The sequence below is a fragment of the Erythrolamprus reginae genome, chromosome 1, assembly GCF_031021105.1.
Source record: "Erythrolamprus reginae isolate rEryReg1 chromosome 1, rEryReg1.hap1, whole genome shotgun sequence".
In the NCBI taxonomy this organism is placed as follows: Eukaryota; Metazoa; Chordata; class Lepidosauria; order Squamata; family Dipsadidae; genus Erythrolamprus; species Erythrolamprus reginae.
Window position 1 is genome coordinate 351,214,781 of NC_091950.1, and position 19,652 is coordinate 351,234,432.

Below are 19,652 nucleotides of genomic sequence, written 5' to 3' on the forward strand. Positions count from 1 at the left end.
CAAGGAAATATGCATATCATTTTATTTTCAATTTTAGTAGCAGGAACCTTGTGAGGTAGGTTGGGCTGAGGCAAAACTGACTTAACGTCTCTTAATGAGTGTCTAAAACTGAGGATAAACGTGAATCTATATCTTCCTCATACTAGCTCTACATCTTTACTATTATGTCACACTGACTTAAAAATTCGCATAGGGACTGTATATTCTTCAGTGATACTGATGAGTGAAATGTCTATGGAGATTCTCAGTCATCCAGAAAGTCCAGTTGCCTCTTGAAAAAATCACCTTTGGAACATTATAGGGAGGTGGCATGGTTACCTAGTGGTGAAGACTCTTAGCTCCCATTCAGAAGGTTGAGAGTTAAATCCTAAGTAACAGCAAATGTTTCTCTCCTAGAGGGCAAAGAAAAAATATCTGCTGCGAACTCCCTGTCTCAGTCGCCCCAACTCTACCCCAAATTAAGGGATTACAGGGTTGTAAAAAGGTTTCTTTTAGTGATACTTATAGTCTTGCTTAACCAGTCAAAATTACAACTATGCTGAATGGGGAAACTTAAGACTGGTCATCATAAAGCTACCACAGCATTAACATGTTCAAGTGATCACCATTTGCAACCATTGCTGACTTCTGACAAGGAAAATCAGTGGGGAAGCCAGCAAGAGGTTGCAAATGTTGATTGCATGACAGTGCACATAATAATTGTATGGGATTCATTTAATGACAACTGGAACTGCCACGAGTCAGTATAGTCATATGACAGCATGCTTTATTACTTTGTCACTTAGTAGTGGAATTGCTGATCCCAATTATAGAAGAGAATAGAATTCTTTATTGGCCAAGTGTGATTGGACACACAAAGAATTTATCTTGGTGCATATGCTCTCAGTGTACATAAAAGAAAATATAGATTTGTCAGGAATTATGAGGTACAACACTTAATGATTGTCACAAGGGTCAAATAAGCAATGAGGAAACAATATTAATAAAAATCTTAAGAATACAAGCAACAACTTACAGTCATACAGTCATAAGTGGAAGGAAATGGGCAATAGGAATTATGAGAAAAAACTTAGTAGTAATAGTAGTGCAGACTTAGTAAACAGTTTGACAGTGTTGAGGGAGTTGTTTGTTTAGTAGAGTGATGGAGTTCAGGAAAAAACTCTTCTTGTGTCTAGTGTGTAGTGCTCTATAGTGACGTTTTGAGGATAGGAGTTGAAACAGTTTATATCCAGGATGTGAGGGGTTAATAAATATTTCCATGACCCTCTTTTTGACAAGTGCAGTACACAGGTCCTCAATGGAAGGCAGGTTGGCAGCAATTGTTTTTTCTGCAGTTCTGATTATCCTCTGAAATCTGCGTCGGTCTTGTCATTAAGCAAGAACTACCTGTATGTGTAATTCACAGCACTATGCAATTCATGAAGCTCCCTTTAATCCATTGTTTTGGAGCATCTAGATTTGATTTCTCTCGATCTTCTAAGCATCCACCAGAGTTGCCCATGAAGCAAAGTGCCCCTCCAAATATTTCCTTCAAACTGAACAAACAATTATAGATCAATGAAAAAACATGCATTGAATTGGTGAAGAGCAAGTTTATTTCTGAATGAAAATAAAACATGATTCTCACACCATTTCAGTTTAGATCTATCACCATTTGCAAACTCCAAATTGGGCTCTCCCAATAGATAATTCAAACCGTGCTGGCCTGTGTTGTTAAAGGAAAACCTGATGGAAACCTATCAGCATCAAAGCAGATTCCAAAGGGAATCCTGTAATAGAGCAGAATATTCCTAACCATATACACTTAACCTGGAGAGACCGTTTCCAAGTAATTTACATGTAGAAGGAAAAATGCTGTTAAAAATGTGTAGCTCTTCTCTATGGTTCAAGCATTTTCTTCTCTTAGTGTTCACTGTTCTTCATTTGTTGAAGATAATTATGTGCTATTAAACTCTTTGTCTATCTGTTTGTTTGTAGCTTTCAGTTGGGTAAAATGGTGCATCACAGGGCAACAATTATTGAACCAAGGGTAAATTTACATAATGCAGGGATTCATTTACTCCTGTAGGGATGAAATTCAGATACGTTGGGACTTCAACCAGACTGCATTGCTGCTACTTCAGCACTGCCAGAGACAGCCAGGGTCACATGATCCTTATTTCCAAGGTTCCCTGACGGCTTGCAACAAGACAATGGAGATGCCAGTAGGGAAATTCGCAAATTGCTCATCCCCAGCTCCTTTGTGCTCATGCAATGACAACCACTTCTGTATCCCAAGTGTACTCCCCAACCCACATCACTTGTACTCTCTCCATGACCCACGCCACATGCCCTGCACCCACCCTCCAATTCTGTGCATTCTCCATCACCTATGCACCCCCTGTGCATCCTTCCTAATCCTTCCGCACCCATGCGCCCTTCCTGACTTGCACCGCACTCTTGTGCACCTCCTCATTCCATTCCCCACCCAGCAGCATTCACTTACCTGCCTGCTGGTCCTGGACTTCCAACTCCTGCTGGATTCTCTACTGAATTTTTCCCTGCAAACTTCCCAGAAGCAAAATAAATAGGGAAGCCACAGGAATCTTAGGAAGGAAGGTTTTCTGACACTTCCTGCCAGTGCCCCAGAAACTCAGTGGGGAAGCCAACAAGAAGTTGGAAGTCATTTCACTTCTTTTTTGCCTGCCAGTATTATTCTGATTCGGTAACAAAATATCTTTGAAAGTGGTCCACAGGTTGCCTAGAACCCTCTAAATGTGGCTAGCAACTCTTCCAAGAACTTGATTTAGCTGGGGGCAGCAAGATTTTATTTCTCCTATGAAGCTGTAGAAATATTTGGAAATAAGAAACGTGTTTGGGATTGCAAACAATCTATTTAAAATATTCCTCACCAGATTACCATAGATGGGTATAAGAAAGGGAATATATGCATCAATCTGTATCTGAAATGTCTTTGTTTCAGAATCTGTACTGTTTTGCATAAGTGCTTGTTTAAATGTATTGAACAGCTAAAGGCACCAGCAACCTGTTTACTCACTGTGAGACTATTTCAAGATATACGGATAGTTATACATACAGAAACTGCAGTTTCTGAGGTATGGAACTAAGTATTTGCTTGTACTGCAGATGGATCTAAAGATATATTCAGGATAAATAAAAATGAGTGAATGTCTTGTTTCTATTATTACTGCTCTGGCTCATGTTTAGAACGTATTCAATATTGCATGTACTTTAAACTTTTTAAAAATACTTATAAAATATTCTGAAAAGTGAGTCCCATTCATGGGTGTTCTATCTGTCTCTTTTCCTTGGGATGGAGGAGGGATTTTACTTAAAATTTCAAAATGTTCATAGGACTACTTTCAGCTAAGCAGTATAAAAATCATTTTTAAAAAAAGATGAAATAATGTGTAAAACATCAAGCATTGAATTAAGTAAACGGTTTGAATAAATATACAAACATTTAGAATTAGGATAGTAGTTTTGTTATGAGATTGATAGGATTAATTTTACATGGTCAGGTAATCAGCAATACTATTAGCCTTTCTGCCATACCCATTTAATTCTGTTTTCCTTATTTACGTATATTTTACCTATTAGAAGTTAGTATCTATTTTTCATAGAGGCTCCTAAACAAAGCTCCCTATGCTTTTTTCATCCTGGCCCACTTCTGTAAAATTAAATACAATTTTGGTGTGCTTATTAGTTGCCTTCTTGCTTTGTTATTGATTTGTTATTAACAAAATGTAATTCCTCTTCTATAGTTTCAAGAGAAACACATATAATCCAGTGTAAGTATTTAGAAGCATTAGTAATTCAACAAGAAAATTAAACAATATTTTAACCTGCAATTTTAATGCCAGATTTAAATTTTGGCCACTGAATATTAAAAAATGGGTCATCTATACTTACCTCTAAATTTGGATAATTGTTTCATAGGATTACATAAATTTGATTTAATCAGGTCTCCATCCAATGGTTTAAATTACTGCAGCAACTCATATTCTATATTTAATTCTCTGGCTTTCCATAAGTACCCCTGATAATACAGGTAATGTTTTGGTTTACAAACATATAGACCACTGCTACACATCTCATTTGCTTCATCAAATGTACCATAATTTCTTCTGAAGATACTTTTGCTTAGGTTATTTAAAGCTTTTAACATTAATATGGTGACATTATCTAGAAGTTTGACCTGAAATGTCAATTATACCAATGAAAAGCCCCATATTTACAATAATTTTTCTGCTTATTTTTTAATTGCTATAATTTAAATAACAAGTAAAAATTATTGTAGAATATTTTGAAGCATTTGATAAAAACAGGATATTTCACTCACAGTGTTCAAATCCAAGAACATTAATAAATTCTAAATCAAACCTGTAAATCCACCCAAAATATAAACCTAACCTAAGGGCTGTATTATGTCATGCAAACCTTTCCATAGATTATAGCTCTGATTAGTCTTCCTCTTAACAGTGGATTTATATTGAAAAAGGAGCTTAACAAGCAGAAATAAAATTTTCTAAAGAGCTATTGTTGGTTGAAAGGAAGCTGCTATTTTGGACTGATTTTGTTGATGAACTAAATGTTCTCATCAGAACAGAAAAAAGCAAGTACTGTGCTATCCAATTTAATGTACTGTACATGTAAGTGGAAAGTTGCCATGGAAACTCAATACAGTCACAATGGACTTCAGAAAATGATTAATTTATAGATCCAATTGACTAAATTATATTAGGAAACAATATGCTAACAAGAATTTTTGAAGAACTCAAATGAGAAATATGCTGTAATGAGGATGAAAGAATGGCTCCTGTATCAGAAGACTGGAAAGGGAATAGTGCAAAATCATTTGTTAAAGCAATCAAGAACTTTAACATTTAGACTGAGTAATCTGAGGTAAAATAGGTTTTAACTTATCAAGCAAATAGAAAGATAGAAAGTGTAGCTAATTACTAAGTTCTTTCAAAGTTTTAACCAATAGGGATATTCTGCTTATAAGAGAAAATAAGGAAATTATATAAATGCAATAAAATTATACAAGAAATGGCCAAAGAACTAGGTAAAAGCAATTTGAGTTTGCAGTGCAGTTCATAGAACTGCAACTGGAAGAGAGATTCGGAAACAAGGAAACACTTCGCACACTACACAATCAAACAACAGAATTTGACACACAAGAAGTGATGAGTGAATGAGTAAGCTGAGGTGACTGAACAAATTTGGAACAAATAGTGAAATGGCTATACAGCCACCTCCTGTAGTATTTGATTTGATTTCACTGGGCTGTCACCCTACCATTCTGTCCCAGTGAATACTGAAGGTAACCAATAAAGTTGAAAACAGAAAACAAAAAAAACTTTACCAGTGTAAATCAACACAGAATACTAAACCAGCAATTAAAAGCCTGGCAAAGTATATGTTTGAGTTTGATCCCTCTTCTCAGGAGTTTAGACAATCTGTACAGTATATATATATAGACTCTCCAGAAATGTGAGGTGACAAACAACTCAAAAACAGCATGTTCGGGGCAAGGGATGCAGAAGGCATCTCTCATTTCAAACTTTAAGCTGTTTAGGATTATACTGGTCAATCTTAACACTCATTACTAGTAAGCCACCAGTAGCCAGGGCAGATTTTTTTAAAGTACTGTATTACCATTGTATGATCCTGTATTTCATAGCAGATAGCAGCTTAAAGGCAATATGCCTCTGAGTATGAGTTGTTGGAGAAATATAAGAAAGGTGCTATATTTTGCTTAAGAACATGATTGGTCATTGTAGGAAAAGAATTCTAGCCTAATTAGGATTTTGAACTGAACAACAAGGTTGCTCATCTGTTTCTCAAGATTTATATTTACAAGTCTACCAAGAAAACATGTTGTGTTTTATTAATATTTAAATAAATTAAGCGCATTTATAGTAATTAAGGGCCTGAGACCAAAAAAATGAGACCTACCTTAGGTTAAAAAAAAACCCAAAACAACTGGGTGACTTGAGCCACTCACTTTCTATCAACCTCGAAAAGTGGAAATGGCATACCACTTCTGAAATCTTGCCAAGAATCAAGAGATTTTCAAAGGCACAAACAAACAAATCCAAATTATAGGTAGTCCTTGACAATGGTAATTTAAGTAATGCAATGATAAAGAGCATCCATGTTGCTTAGCAATGGCAATCCCAGCAGTCCAGGTTGCTGCCATTAACTGAACCCCATGGTCCTTATGCGAGACAATTTCCTGCCAGCTTTTCACAATTGGTGGGGAAGTTAGCAAGAAGGTGTAAGATCCAGGCCAGCAAGCAGGTAAGAGGTTGCTGCTAGGTGACCTGGAGAACAAGGAGGTTAATAGAGAAGCCATCAGGGAAGTTTGCAAGTGGCAATCCCAAGTTCACAGAGCGCTGGACAACCAGCTGTGTTTGATCACAATCACATGATTGTGAGGTTGCTGGAATGGCTAGAACTCTGAGAACCAATTCATTCTGTACTGTCATAACTTTGATCACTGAACAAATAGTTATAGCTACCGGACAACCTGTAAATGGATCCTCATTCATTTGATATATTTAAAGCTTAGACTGCTTATGTGTGAAAAGGATGCTCATATCACTTACGAAAAGAATGCCTTTAGAATTGGGAAGCCTTACAGAAAAATGTTTGGTCATGTATAGCTACTGATTGGATTAGAATAACATTAAAAATCAGAACTACACACTTGGTCTTGGTTAAACTTGCTGAATTTCAAAAATATTACCAGTTTAATCTAGGCTGTATGAAAATTATACACGATATGCAAAAGTCTATATCCATGATGGCGAACCTATGGCACATAGTCTGAGGGCACACGAGGTTTTTGCCCTTTGTCAGCTCCAGCGTGCACGTGTGTGCTGCCCATCTGATTTTTGCCCTTCTGGAGGGTGGGGGGGAGGTCATTTTCACATTCCCTAAGGTTCAGGAAAGCCTATGGATAGTAGAAAATGGACCCAGCTTTCAGTACGCCCACTGGGTCTGTTTTCACCATCCACAGGCTCCGGAGGCTTTTCTGAAGCCTGGGGAGGTTGAAAAATGGCCCAATGGGCCTAACGGAAGTCCAAAGGCTTCCATAAGCCCTGTGCATATGCACATGGGGGCAGTGCAAAAGAAGTGCGCACATGTGCAGGGGAATGGTACTGCATTATGTGTGTGGGTGCCTTTGGGCACCCAAGCAAAAAAACAAGTCCTATCCTATCAAAAAACAAGTACAAAATTTAAGAATTTCTATATTGAGCTGCTACCCCTATTGCAGAAAATTAACTGTGTTTACATTGTTTTTATCTGCTGTACACCGCCCAGAGTCCGAAAGGAGTTGGGCGGCTTATAAATTTAATAAATTAAATTAAATTAAATTATTGTCGTCAAATATAAGCAACATTCAGATTACATTAAAAAAGTTTCCTTTGTAAAGGGCAATATGTAAAATATTCTTATTTCAAAAGATACTATAATTAGGTGGGGGAACACACTAATATAAATGTGCAGTAAACTTACTGAAATTATGGAGTTTCAAAATTTTTGAACTAGTCTGGATTGAACCCTCTTCTTCAAAGTCATAGAATGTGTTTTGAATACTCTTTGTGAGAAAATGGAGCAGGCAACATTTTTGCAATTTTTGGATTCTCCAACATCCTAAGAATTATAGGTATCCCATTATTTCCAAGCCTGCTTCTTATTAGAAACATTCAAACAACTATTTGGATAATTTTTTCTTCATTTTATTTGTCTGCCCAGATGTTCAAAAAGCTTAACAATGGATTTTTGACTAAGTCTATGCATAGCCATCCTTTCTCTTTATACTACAAACAAAATTCACATCTTCAGTGTTTTTTCAAAATAAAAAATGTTGCCGAATATCACAAGAAATTGAACAGACAAATTATGTAATTCATGGGCAGGTTAGGGAAACAATAATGAATTTTAGTCCTATTTATCTCTCAAATAAAAGGCTGATACAGTAATTCCCTCTCAAATTGTTCTGCTGTGAGAGTTCCTTGGATAGTTTCACAGCCAGGATTAAATACAGAATATGCACTTTTTTCTCCAGGCTGCTTTTCTCTAGGACCACGAGTTCCAACATAGATCCAATAAAACATAGACAGGACAAAATATGGCAAACCAAACTCCAGTTCCACAAACAGTCCAAGTAGGACCAGCCAGAGAATAAACTTGAAAAAGAGTTCATTCTTCAGTACAAAATGGATCCACCGTGGCAGAGGAGATGTAATGACTTGGGCTTCATGGTTTTCTGCTCTTTGACCGGATTCCTAGGAAATAAAATAAAAATAACGGGATTATACATTTGGATTGTCATCACCTTGTTGAAAAGTATAATAAAAACATACCTGCAACTTTCTCAGTCCTTGCTCTTGCTTTTAATCCTTTCATTCTTCCTTCACAGAATTGTTTTCCAATGGATCTTAATTGGGTTTCTATGCAATCAAGCCATTTCAATGTACAGTAATACCTCGTCTTATGAACCTAATTGGTTCCAGGGGGAGGTTCGTAAGACGGAAAGTTCATAAGACGAAACATTGTTTCCCATAGGAAACAATGTAAAATCTCCCTACTACCATCAATGGTGGACTTGTGGTAAAGCTAAAATATATTGGAAGATGATAGAGAAAATAATAAAAGCAATAGTAAAGCAGGACATAGAAAACACCCCAGAATTCTATCTATTAGGAATTACCAATCAGACTTATAAGAAAGAAATTTTATATTTAATTATACACATATTAACTGCGGCTAGAATTACATATGCGCAAAATTGGAAGGGGGAGGGAATCCCCAAAGAAGAAGTTATAGTAAAATTATTAGATTGCGCGGAAATGGATATGATGACAAGACGTTTAAATGATCAAGAAGATACTAAGTTTTATGAAGCATGGAACAATGTTTATAAATGGATAGATAAGAAAAAATAAGACATATACTGTAATCTATTTTTAGTTAACTTGTTGTACTTGTTTTTACTTGGGTAATAATACTACTAATATTAGTTTAAATTTATTGTTTAATGACTACGGTAGAATTAGTTTATATATAAGAATTAGTTTATATACAAGTAATATAGTAAGAATTTTGGTTTTATATATATATTAGTAACAATGTGAAAAACCTTAACTCAAATTTAGTAAATTTTTTAACATTCAATATATATCTAATTATGTATTCTTTTTCTGTATTTGAACTTATACTTTCAAGATAAGCGGGGAAAATGTATCCCCATTTTGTGTTCAATGTTTGTTTGTGTGTCTGTCTATTTTAAGAAAATTAATAAAAATATTTTTTTTTTTAAAAAGGAAACAATGTAAAATCTATTAATCCGTGCAACAAAAAAAAACCCGCCGCCGCCCGGCTGTTACCTTTTGAAACAGCCGGGGGTGCTTCCCAGCGTCCTCCTGAACCCGAACGCCAAACCCGAACTTCTGGGTTTGGCGTTCGGGAGGCTGCCGAGAAGCCCCCCCGCTGTTTTAAAAGGTGACAGCCGGGCGGCGGGGCTTCTCAGCGGCCTCCCGAACCCGAACTTTTGACGAACTTCCGGGTTTGGCATTTGGGAGGCCGCTGGGAAGCCCCGCCGCCTGGCTGTCACCTTTTAAAACAGCTGGGCGGCTTCTCGGCCTCCCGAACACTGAACCCGGAAGTTCGGGTTTGGCGTTCGGGTTCAGGAGGATGCTGGGAAGCCCCCCGGCTGTTTCAAAAAGCAACAGCCGGGCGGCGGGGCTTCTCGGCGGCGGGTTCGTAAGAAGAAAAAAGTTCGTGAGAAGAGGCAAAAATTTTCTGAACCCTGGGTTCATATCTCGGGTTGTTCGTAAGACGAGGGGTTCGCATCATGAGGTATCACTGTATTGGTTTTTTCTGGTTTTTTCTACTGGTCACTCAATTCTAAAGTTGTTTTTCTAGATATTCCAAGATGCAAGCAGTGGGTTCTAACTTCTCTCGCTGTCAGTTTGCTTCCTCCCATGCTACATGGGCATGGATCATGAATGTGCATGCACATGGCCATTTTTTAAAAAAGCCAAAAACAAGATGGCGACCACATACGGTGCTTTTGCACACGCTCAGAATAAAAATAAAAAATCCTCAAAATTATAATAAATAAAGATGGCAGCACTTATGGATCAGCACTGACCGAACTGGGTCGATGACATCACCGTGACATTACTAGCAGTTAATTACTGGTTCAGGTGAACCAGTCCAAATCGGGAAGAACCCAGCCTGGTCCATATGTCATCATCAGCTATCAGATGAGCAAACAATTACTGACTTCTATCGCCCAATAAGCCCTTATACATCTTTATATAACATTTTTAGGCATAAACTAAGTTACCAGCGTTAAGCACATCTAACCTAATTTCTTGCTCATTGATAGCTATTACTTAGCAATGAACTTTAATTGTGTTAACTAACATCCAGCTTTGGAAGCACATTATATCTATGCTACAGGCCCTGTTCTGGCTACCGATTCAGTACTACTTAAAATGCTGGCTTCAACCTATACAACCATCCATGGTTACTTTCAGGATTGTATTCTCTAAATAAAATCAGCCCACTCTGTATTTGGTGCGTACAGAATCCTGTCCTTTTTCTCAAGAATTCCCACAGGTCCTGACACTGGAAAATTACTAGCAAGATTTTGTTCTCTTGCTAGCCATTCCCACACAACAGATGTTGCTTTGATGGTTACCATCATTCAAGTTTGATAGATATATTCTGCGCTGTTAGGCCTTTGCAATGAATTCTGTAAAGGGATGGCTTGGGTTTTTCTTTTCTTGAAAAATTAAACAAAATAAGCTCTAACTTGGTTGTGGTATTCTCATAGCATAGTTGCATGGGTGGATTTTAATTCCACCCTATGCAAAACTGGCTCCACTTTTAACCTCAGGAGTTAGTTGGCTGGGCCAACTGACCCCTTTTTGGTGTTCCCATGATACACTGATCACTCTACTGACGCAATTTTAACAAGTTGGAGGATTAAGGTCAGTGCATGGAATTAAACAAAAGAAGACCCTCCTTCCAATATTTATTTATTCCATATATTTATTCCGTGAGTGCATGCCACTGGAAAATACTGTAGTCACGTTCATTTTTCTGGAATAACACATTAAAAAAAAAATCCTGAGAACTTCTTAAAACTGCACGGTGGCCACAGTGTTAAATTGAATTACTACTTTCCCCAACAACTCTAAGATTAAAATATCTTTCACTTCCATGGCAGAATATTAAATTCAGTCTCATATTATAGGAAGTACTCGAGCAAAGCTAGATTACCAAGAAAAGTCATCTTAATTAGTAACATTTCATTAGAAGTAAATATATAGTACTACCATTAATAACATTTCATTATAAGGAAATATACTGTATTACCATTATAATACAAAACAACAAGCTTTAGATCTGTTTCTTATGTGCCTGTTCAATATGGATTATTTAAATGGCCATGAGCTCTTGTCAGACAAGTGTTAATCAAGTTCAGGCTAAATTTATATCCCTAACTATTCAGCATCCGTTCAGCTACATATTCCGTTCCATATTAAGTAGTAAACTAGTACAGTGGTACCTCTACTTAAGAACTTAATTCGTTCTCTGACCAGGTTCTTAAGTAGAAACGTTCTTAAGTAGAAACAATTTTTCCCATAGGAATCAATGTAAAAGCAAATAATGCGTGCAAAACCATTAGGAAAGAAATAAAAGCTCAGAATTTGGGAGGGAGGAGGAGGAGGAAGAAGAGGAGGAGAGTCGCTATGAAAGGAAGAAGATGAGGGGAGGGGAATCAAAAAAATCCAAAACTTTAAAACTTTTTTTTAAAAAAAGAGGGATTCTGAGGTGGTGAGGAAGAGCACGTGCCTCCAATACACCCAGCACAAAGCTGCCTCCCATACACTGGCTGCTGCTGCTACCTGCTGCCTCTTCCTTCCCATGCTGAAGGGCTCCCCTCTCCTCTCGCTCATAGCCGTGGTGACTCCTCAGATACCCAGAGTGAAGGGAACATTTCTTTTGTCTGGGCACTGGCAGAGGTTTATTCCCTGTCCAAGTGACCAGAGAAGGGAAAATGCTTCGTTCATCCTGGACTGCCAAGGCCTCCTTAAGTGCCCTTCAGCATGGGAAGGAAGAGGCAGCAGGTAGCAGCAGCAGCCAGTGTATGGGAGGCAGCTTTGTGCTGGGTGTATTGGAGGCACGTGCTCTTCCTCACCACCTCAGAATCCCTCTTTTTTTAAAAAAAAGTTTTAAAGTTTTGGATTTTTTTTGAAAGGCTCCTCTGGCAGCCCAGATGGCCAGGATTAAAGGGGGAATGGCAGGAAACTGAGCGGGCCTTTGTGCCGTTCTCAAATATTCTGGGAAATTTTTCCGGGCTCGGGCTCTTAAATAGAAAATTGTTCTTAAGTAGAGGTAAAAAAAAATCTTGAACACCTGTTTTTTATCTAGAAACGTTCTTAAGTAGAGACGTTCTTAAGTAGAGGTACCACTGTACCTATAAACTGGCTGAGAAATTCTGGGAATTGAAATCCACAAGTCTTAAAGTTGCCAAAATTGGAGATCCTTGACCTAGATGTTCTCACAAATACTTTTATTTTATTTTATTTTGTTTTGTTTGTTTGTTTGTTTGTTTATTTATTTATTAGATTTGTATGCTGCCCTTCTCTGCAGACTTCGGGTAGCTCACAACATATGTTCCCAATGCCTTTATCTTTCTTACCATAACAATATACATTTAATAGGTAATATAATTAAAATGAAATATAGCTGTACCAAAAAGATTCACCTTAGCCACAGACAAATTATTAGCAATCAAGCCTATCCACCCTCATAGAGATAGTGTAGATCATGGGTCCCCAAACTTGGCACCTGTAAGACTTGTGGACTTCAACTCCCAGAATTCTGACTGGAGAATTCTGGGAATTGAATTCCACAAGCCTTCCCAGGTTTGTAGACTTATGGTGTTATATGTAACCCCAACAAAAATACAAAAGGGAAGAAGAACATCAAACTCTTCTTGTATCTCTGAATGAAAAGTAAAATTAGCAGAAGGCTGTTTGCAAGAAAAACAAGAACATTTATATACTGAACACTTAAGAATTGCAGGTTTTCATGACCTCTGACAGCACTTTCCAACTTGAGCTTTTGCAGGGACAATCACCATTTTTTTAAACTGGCATTTAAGAAATCCACAGGGAAAGACAATTTCAAAAGATGGCAGTACCTGGCTGACCTGTACTGATCTTGAAAAAAGAAGCAAGGTTAGGCCTGGTTAGTTCTAGATAGACCACCAGGAAATAAAAAAAACACTGTGAACTGGAAAAAAGAGGCCAACTAAAAATGTGTACTATCATCTACCAGCCCATTATCAATTACCTCTCTACATAGTCACCCAGTACAGGAGACTTTTAAGCAGGGGTAAAATTCAGCAGGTTCTGAAGAACTGGTGGCATTTTTATTTTACGTAGTTCAGAGAACCGGCAAATATCACCTCTGGCTGGCCCCAGAGTGAGGTGGAATGGAGATTTTGCAATATTATTTACCAAAGAGTGGGGAGGACAAACAACACACGTGCACAGAATAGATTCAAACTCAATGTAAACTGCTTGAAACTAGACTGCAGAAAGTACGACTTCAGCAACAGAATGGTCAATGCATGGAATGAACTACTTGACTCTGTGGATTCTTCCCCAAACCCCCAAAACTTTAACCTTAGACTGCCTACAGTCGACCTCACTGTTCCTAAGGTCTGTAAGGGGCATGCATAAGCAAACCATTGTGCCTACCTACTGTCCAAATTTACCTCTACCTACTTGCTTTTATGTTTATAGCATACCTATTATCATGTACACATTATGATTGATAGATAAACAAACAAACAAATAAATAGGGATTTGCCGTATCCTTCCCCTGCCATGCCCTGCCAACAGAACCCATAGGGAATGGGTGGCAATGGAGATTTTGCAGTATCCTTCCCCTGCCATGCCCCGCCAATAGAACCTGTAGGGAAATATTTTGGATTTCACCCCTGCTTTTAAGGCAGATCCAAGGTATTGGGGAGAGTGATTAGACCAGTCAGGCCAGGGGTAGGCAAAGTTGGCTCTTCTATGACTTGTGGTCTTCAACTCCCAGAATTCCTGAACCTATCATACCAGCTCAGGAATTCTGGGAGTTGAAGTCATAGGAGAGCCAACTTTGTCTACCCCTGAGTCGGGCCATTGTATTGTTGGGATTCCCTCCAAGAACAAGGCTCTAGCCTGGCATTAAAAAATGTTCCTATACGCAACATTGCCCCCTTCAGGTAGGCAGAAAAACAACCGACGGGATGTGGCGCCGTAGCAGCTGCCAAACGCGCCAGGCTCCGTTGCCCAAATATGCGGGACTGGGAAAAACAAAATAGCGAAGGGAAACTTGGCGACTACCGTTTACAGGGCCCAGAAACGCACCGACCTCTGCCGGAGCCTGGGCCGAGGCCCTGTCCTCGGTCTCGGCAGAGTTTCCCGAAGCGGGCGCCACTCGAGTCGGGGAGCCAGAAGCGCGGCGACTCGCCCGGAACTCGGCCAGCCTCTGCTCCATCTCGCCGAGGCCGAGGAGAACAATTGCCGTTCACTCGAAAAAGCCGGCAGCGCCCCGTCGGCTTCGCCACAGTTCCTCGGCGGAAGAGGAGGGCAGAGCCAGGTGGGACGGGCGGCTCGGAGAGGACCGCCCCTGCGTGGCTCAAGCGGTTCAGCGGTCGGGAGAAAGCGGGAATCAGCTGCTTGTTCTTCGTCGAGTTGGGCGTGCCAGAGCGAAAGGCGGAACGCTCGGAGGCGGCGCTGCGTTGCACTTGGAAGAGTGGCTGGTTACGCCGCTTCTGCCTCTCTCCGCTTGGCGAACTTGCGACTGATACCTGAGGGACAACGAAGGAGGAGTAGACAGCCGCCGGCCTTGCCTTGCATTACTAGTTGTGCGCAGTCCCTGGAGCGCAAACATCGGGCAGCTTCTCTTCTTTTAAGGTTACCCTAGTTCGGTTTTCAAAAAGAGGCCGGTCTGCAGAGGCCCTTTTCTTTTCTTTGCTCCGACTCTCTTGCAAATAATAGTAATAGCAAAACAAAGCTTTTAAGGCAGGGGTCTCCAACCTTGGCAACTTTAAGGGTGGCGGACTTCAACTCCCAGAACTCTGGGATTCTGGAAGTTGAAATCTGCCAGGCTTAAAATACATACATACATACACACACACACACACACACACACACACACACACACACACACTGTACATACATCAGTGGTGGGCTCCTACGGGTATGGTCAGGTACGCAGTACCAGTAGCAAAAAATTTCCCCCCCCCTTCTGGTCTCTGGGTATGTTTTTCCTATCACAGTAAAGGAGGTTGAATGTATATAATTTTAGAAGAGCTGTGCATGTGTGCATGTTACATACACTTTATATAGTAGATAATCAGTGGTGGGCTACTGCCCGTATGGGGGGAACACAGTGGGGTAGCGAAAATGGAGCTCCACCCCAGAACACCCAATTTGCACTGAAAGATGTTGAAACAAAATGCATAAGCCACGCCCACAGTGTGGTAGTAAACATTTTGGTACCCCATTACTGACATACATTGAAGGGCTACCAAATTTTTTACTACCACACTGTGGGTGTGGCTTATGCAGGACACCCTGTATTTTCTTTCAACATATTTCAGTGCAAATTGGGTGCTCTGGGGTGGAGCTCCATTTTTGCTACCCCACTGTGTCCTCCCCCTGCCGCCCCCCCCCCCCCGTCCAGGCAGTAGTCCACTGTGTGTATATACACAGTATATCCATGCAATGAAATTCGAATGACGCCATACATACATAACAGTCTGAAAGAACATGTTCAACCCGCCACAATTTCCCCCCTGAACCATCCACACAACAGACCAAGTAGTATTGTCCAGCAGTTCACTGATGGTGACTCCCCCCCCCCCAGTACATTGTTAAGTGCAATTATAGCTTTATGCAATTATAAAGTTGCCAAGGTTGGAGATCCCTGCTTTAGAATAGAATAGGAATAGACTAGAATAGAATTTTTTATTGGCCAAATGTGATTGGACACACAAGGAATTTGTCTTTGGTGCATATACTCTTAATGTACATAAAAGAAAATGTACCTTAGGGGATATAACGTTAGGGGATATACCATGGCTTCAAAGGAGCTCCTGTGCATGAGAGTGAGTGAGATATCCAGGGTAGTGGTTAAGGCGTCAGACTAGACTTCGAGTTCTAGTCTGCCTTAGGCACAACCCCCCCCCCCCCAAAAAAAAAACCCCATCCCATTCACATGGATCAGGGGAAAGTGACATAAAGTAGGTTAGGATAGTTAACAGGAACAAAAGATCAATGTTAGTATGAACTAAAATAACCTCAAATAGAAAATTGTAGAAATAAGGCAAGGCGCACTCTGTTTCATTGTTACATGTGGTATATTGTCCAAATGACTGAACAATCCCCAAAGAAGAGTTCTATAAAAGTTGGTATTTTTGCCATTGGTTGAGAAGTTAGCAGACAATTTGGAAACTGACAATGCTCTATTCTAGAAGTTATCTTTCTCTATAGAAGGTAAAATAATAAAAGCCTTGCTAAATCTAAATCAACATTCTATGTCCCTTAGTGGTCAATTGGATGAATTTGGGAAGCCCCAAAAATAGAAAAGGAGACCAGTACCCCCTTTCAATTTCTTTCAGCAGCAATAGCAAATAGTCCTTAATATTAGTAGCCATTAGTAGTTTGATCTTCCATGAGCTTCTCAGATCCAGTTCAAGCCTTTTCAAAACGCAAATATTATATCCTATGGGTCACTCTTGTTCTATGTGATTGTAATCACCTGCCAAAATGTCCATGGGTTTATGGATAGAAGATGTATTTGTAGAAGCAATATTATTTTCCTTTATTATAACGCATGTTCTATATTTTACTTGTTTTCTCTTTATTGATGTTTTTGACCCATTTTTTCTGAATGTTTGGTTAAGACACACGAATCACATTCTTTTTCAATGGTTTCATTAAAGTATTAGGGAAAATGAAGCACTGGACATTTTTGAAGTTCATGTTCATTATTCCCTGGCTTTTTAATCTGTTGGAGCAGTTTGAACAAACATCTAAGTTGGGTTCAGTTGACATTATTCTCCACTAGCCAATTTATCATGAAAGCAATTTATTTACTTTTGTGTACTGCTTTGTTGCGCTTTTAGCCCAATCAAAGACAAAACCATTTAAGTGCTGCTGTTTTAAAGCTCTGGGGATATCATATGTTAGCTCTCCCACTCTATTTTAGATGGTTTGGGAATAATATTAATATTAATGATGTGAAGAAATTTTATTTGTTTTCTTCAGGACAGATTGATCAATTTAATATATTGAGGAACTGTTTCCTCTGTGACATGTATATTACTATATTTTGAATTTTTAAATGGTGCTAATAAAACAATTTGGGCCAATCATTCTCTCTCCGTCAAACTTATCTCACAGAATTGTTGTGAGGAAAGTAAGAAGAGGAAGGTGTGTTGGATGTGTTTCCACCTTGAGTTATTTGCAAAAATAATAAAGGCAGGATACAAACAAACAAATAAATAAATAAATAACCATGTTTCCCCCAAAATAAACCCTCTCCTGAAAATAAGCCCCCATAATAAACCCTTTCCTGAAAATACCATCTCCTCTGATTAACGTTAGGGAGACAGAGCTGAAAATCAGGTAAGATGGCAAGAGGAACCCCGTCTTGCTCCAGGTGCCCCAAAATAATAAGACTTCCCCAAAAATAAGGCCAACTACTTATTTCAGGGTTCAAAAATATATAAAACAGGGTCTTATTTTCAGGAAAACACAGTAGCAGCTTCATTTAGCTTTCCCAATTCTGAATTCAGAGGAACTGAAGGAATGAAATCTACCTTTAGACAAACTTATACGTTACAAAAAAGTTGTACGTTCAATTCTTTCCTACAAGAAATCAGAAATACCAGCACTTTAAAGAAATTATTTTAGCATAAAAGAGTTGTTATATTTTTGAGAAAATATTGTGCAATGAAAGTATTATACATCCTTGCCTTTTACTACTATTACTAGGTGTGAATGTCAAATATCATTCTTTTAAATCTGGCAAGACTAAGAAGAAAATTATTGATCTACTATTTGTTTAAACAATGACATTCCACAAAACATATTTGTACTCTGACTCATTTCAGAAAGCAAATTGCTGCAAAGTGCCATAAACTCAAAAAAACATTTTCCATTCTTTTGGATGAAATGGTATATTAAATAATCATTCAGGAATGTAAGTAAAGATTTTACTACTGTTACAATTACTCCTTTGCACCTAAAAGCATAGTTTATGATGCTGCTTTCATAGAGATTTAAGTGAAGTAAATGAGATAGTTACATAGTATATTTCTTCAGGTTCCTGATAGGCCTATTAGTCATGTAGGTCTGACAGATTTGGAATAATAAACCCTTTCTGCGCCCACTTCTGCTAACAATAAACATTTTTTTAAAAATCCCCAGATGATTCTATTGATTTAGTAAGTTTACTTCAAACAATCCGGTCCTATGAAATATCATGGCAAGGTAATAAATAATAATAATTCCAAAATGTGTAAGTATTCCATGTTTTTATTGAGAACAACCTAACCAAAGTGCAAAATCTGACTTTTTCAAAATGCTTCATCAGAGGAGAGTTCAATAATCAAAGAAGTAAAAAAGTTAAAATATTAGACTATATTATGTGCAGTTTAGAGTCTGTTTTAAAGTTGTGTATTGACTGTTTGAGATGTGGATAACATATTACACCTAGAATTCTAGAACAAAGCAGAAATGGTCACATTGCTTCCACCCACCCTTGCACTGTTCTTTTTAATAAATCCAATTGTACTTCAGATCTGTATTTTATTCTGGACGATGTATGCAGTGTTGTGGGCTGGAAGAAAACAACAAAAAACAGAACCCCCATAACCCCAATTATTATTAGCAAAGCTGGAGATCAGCTTTTGTAGAACCGGGGCTCTGAAGACAGTATTTCAATTCTAATAGACCTCTGGCCCAATTCTGTTACATGCATTTCACATTCAGCCTCTTTATATTGCAGGTTTATGGCATGGGGAGAAAGAGAAAGAATGTCCAAGAGAAAGAAAGAAAATGAGGAGAGCAAAGCCCCGGGCTTCTCATCTTGGCTACTATAAATAACTATTGCTCTTTGGTGGCAGAGGTGAGCATCTCAGTTATGCTTGGCAAGCAAGAAGCTGAGTTTGCCTTTTTTTTAAAGTTAAGGTACACTTGTCACATTAGATTTATCTTTGTTCTAAGAAACAGTGCTTTACCGCAACCGAAAAAGTTATTCTGATTTCTTAGAAAAGTTGGACAAATGGGAAGATGGCCTGTATTGGCTTACTGAACAGATGTTATGGAAAAACATTTATCCTTTCATATCAGATTTCAATATGTTGAAGAGAGCACATTACTACCAAGGGACTAGGACAGTTTGTACATATTTTAAAGTTAAGACTTTTTTGAAAATACGTGTTTCTCTTCAGTAGCATTTCATAACAAAATATTTGGCTATTCACTCATTTTTATTGGAAATCTGAGGCATAACTCTGAAACTAGAAATTGAATTGGATTGAAGTCTGG

The 19,652-nt window shown here is 38.5% G+C and overlaps 1 protein-coding gene and 1 long non-coding RNA gene across 4 annotated transcripts in view; one reads left to right on the top strand and one right to left on the bottom strand.

The window, feature by feature from the left end:
• Window positions 1-7,732: 7,732 nt before the first annotated feature.
• SAYSD1 (SAYSVFN motif domain containing 1) lies at window positions 7,733-14,831 on the bottom strand. The gene is made up of 2 exons (XM_070734258.1): window positions 14,464-14,831; window positions 7,733-8,300 (listed from the first exon to the last, which is right to left on the bottom strand). Exons 1-2 carry the CDS (start codon window positions 14,587-14,589, stop codon window positions 7,971-7,973), a joined length of 456 nt encoding a protein of 151 aa, XP_070590359.1. The 5' UTR covers window positions 14,590-14,831; the 3' UTR covers window positions 7,733-7,970.
• Window positions 14,451-19,652, top strand: part of LOC139157464 (uncharacterized) — an 86,575-nt gene continuing 81,373 nt past the window's right edge. For all 3 annotated transcript variants that reach the window (XR_011557490.1, XR_011557489.1, XR_011557491.1), the window contains exons 1-2: window positions 14,451-15,008; window positions 19,111-19,230. This is a non-coding gene — a long non-coding RNA (uncharacterized lncRNA). The remainder of the gene's footprint in view (window positions 15,009-19,110; window positions 19,231-19,652) is intronic.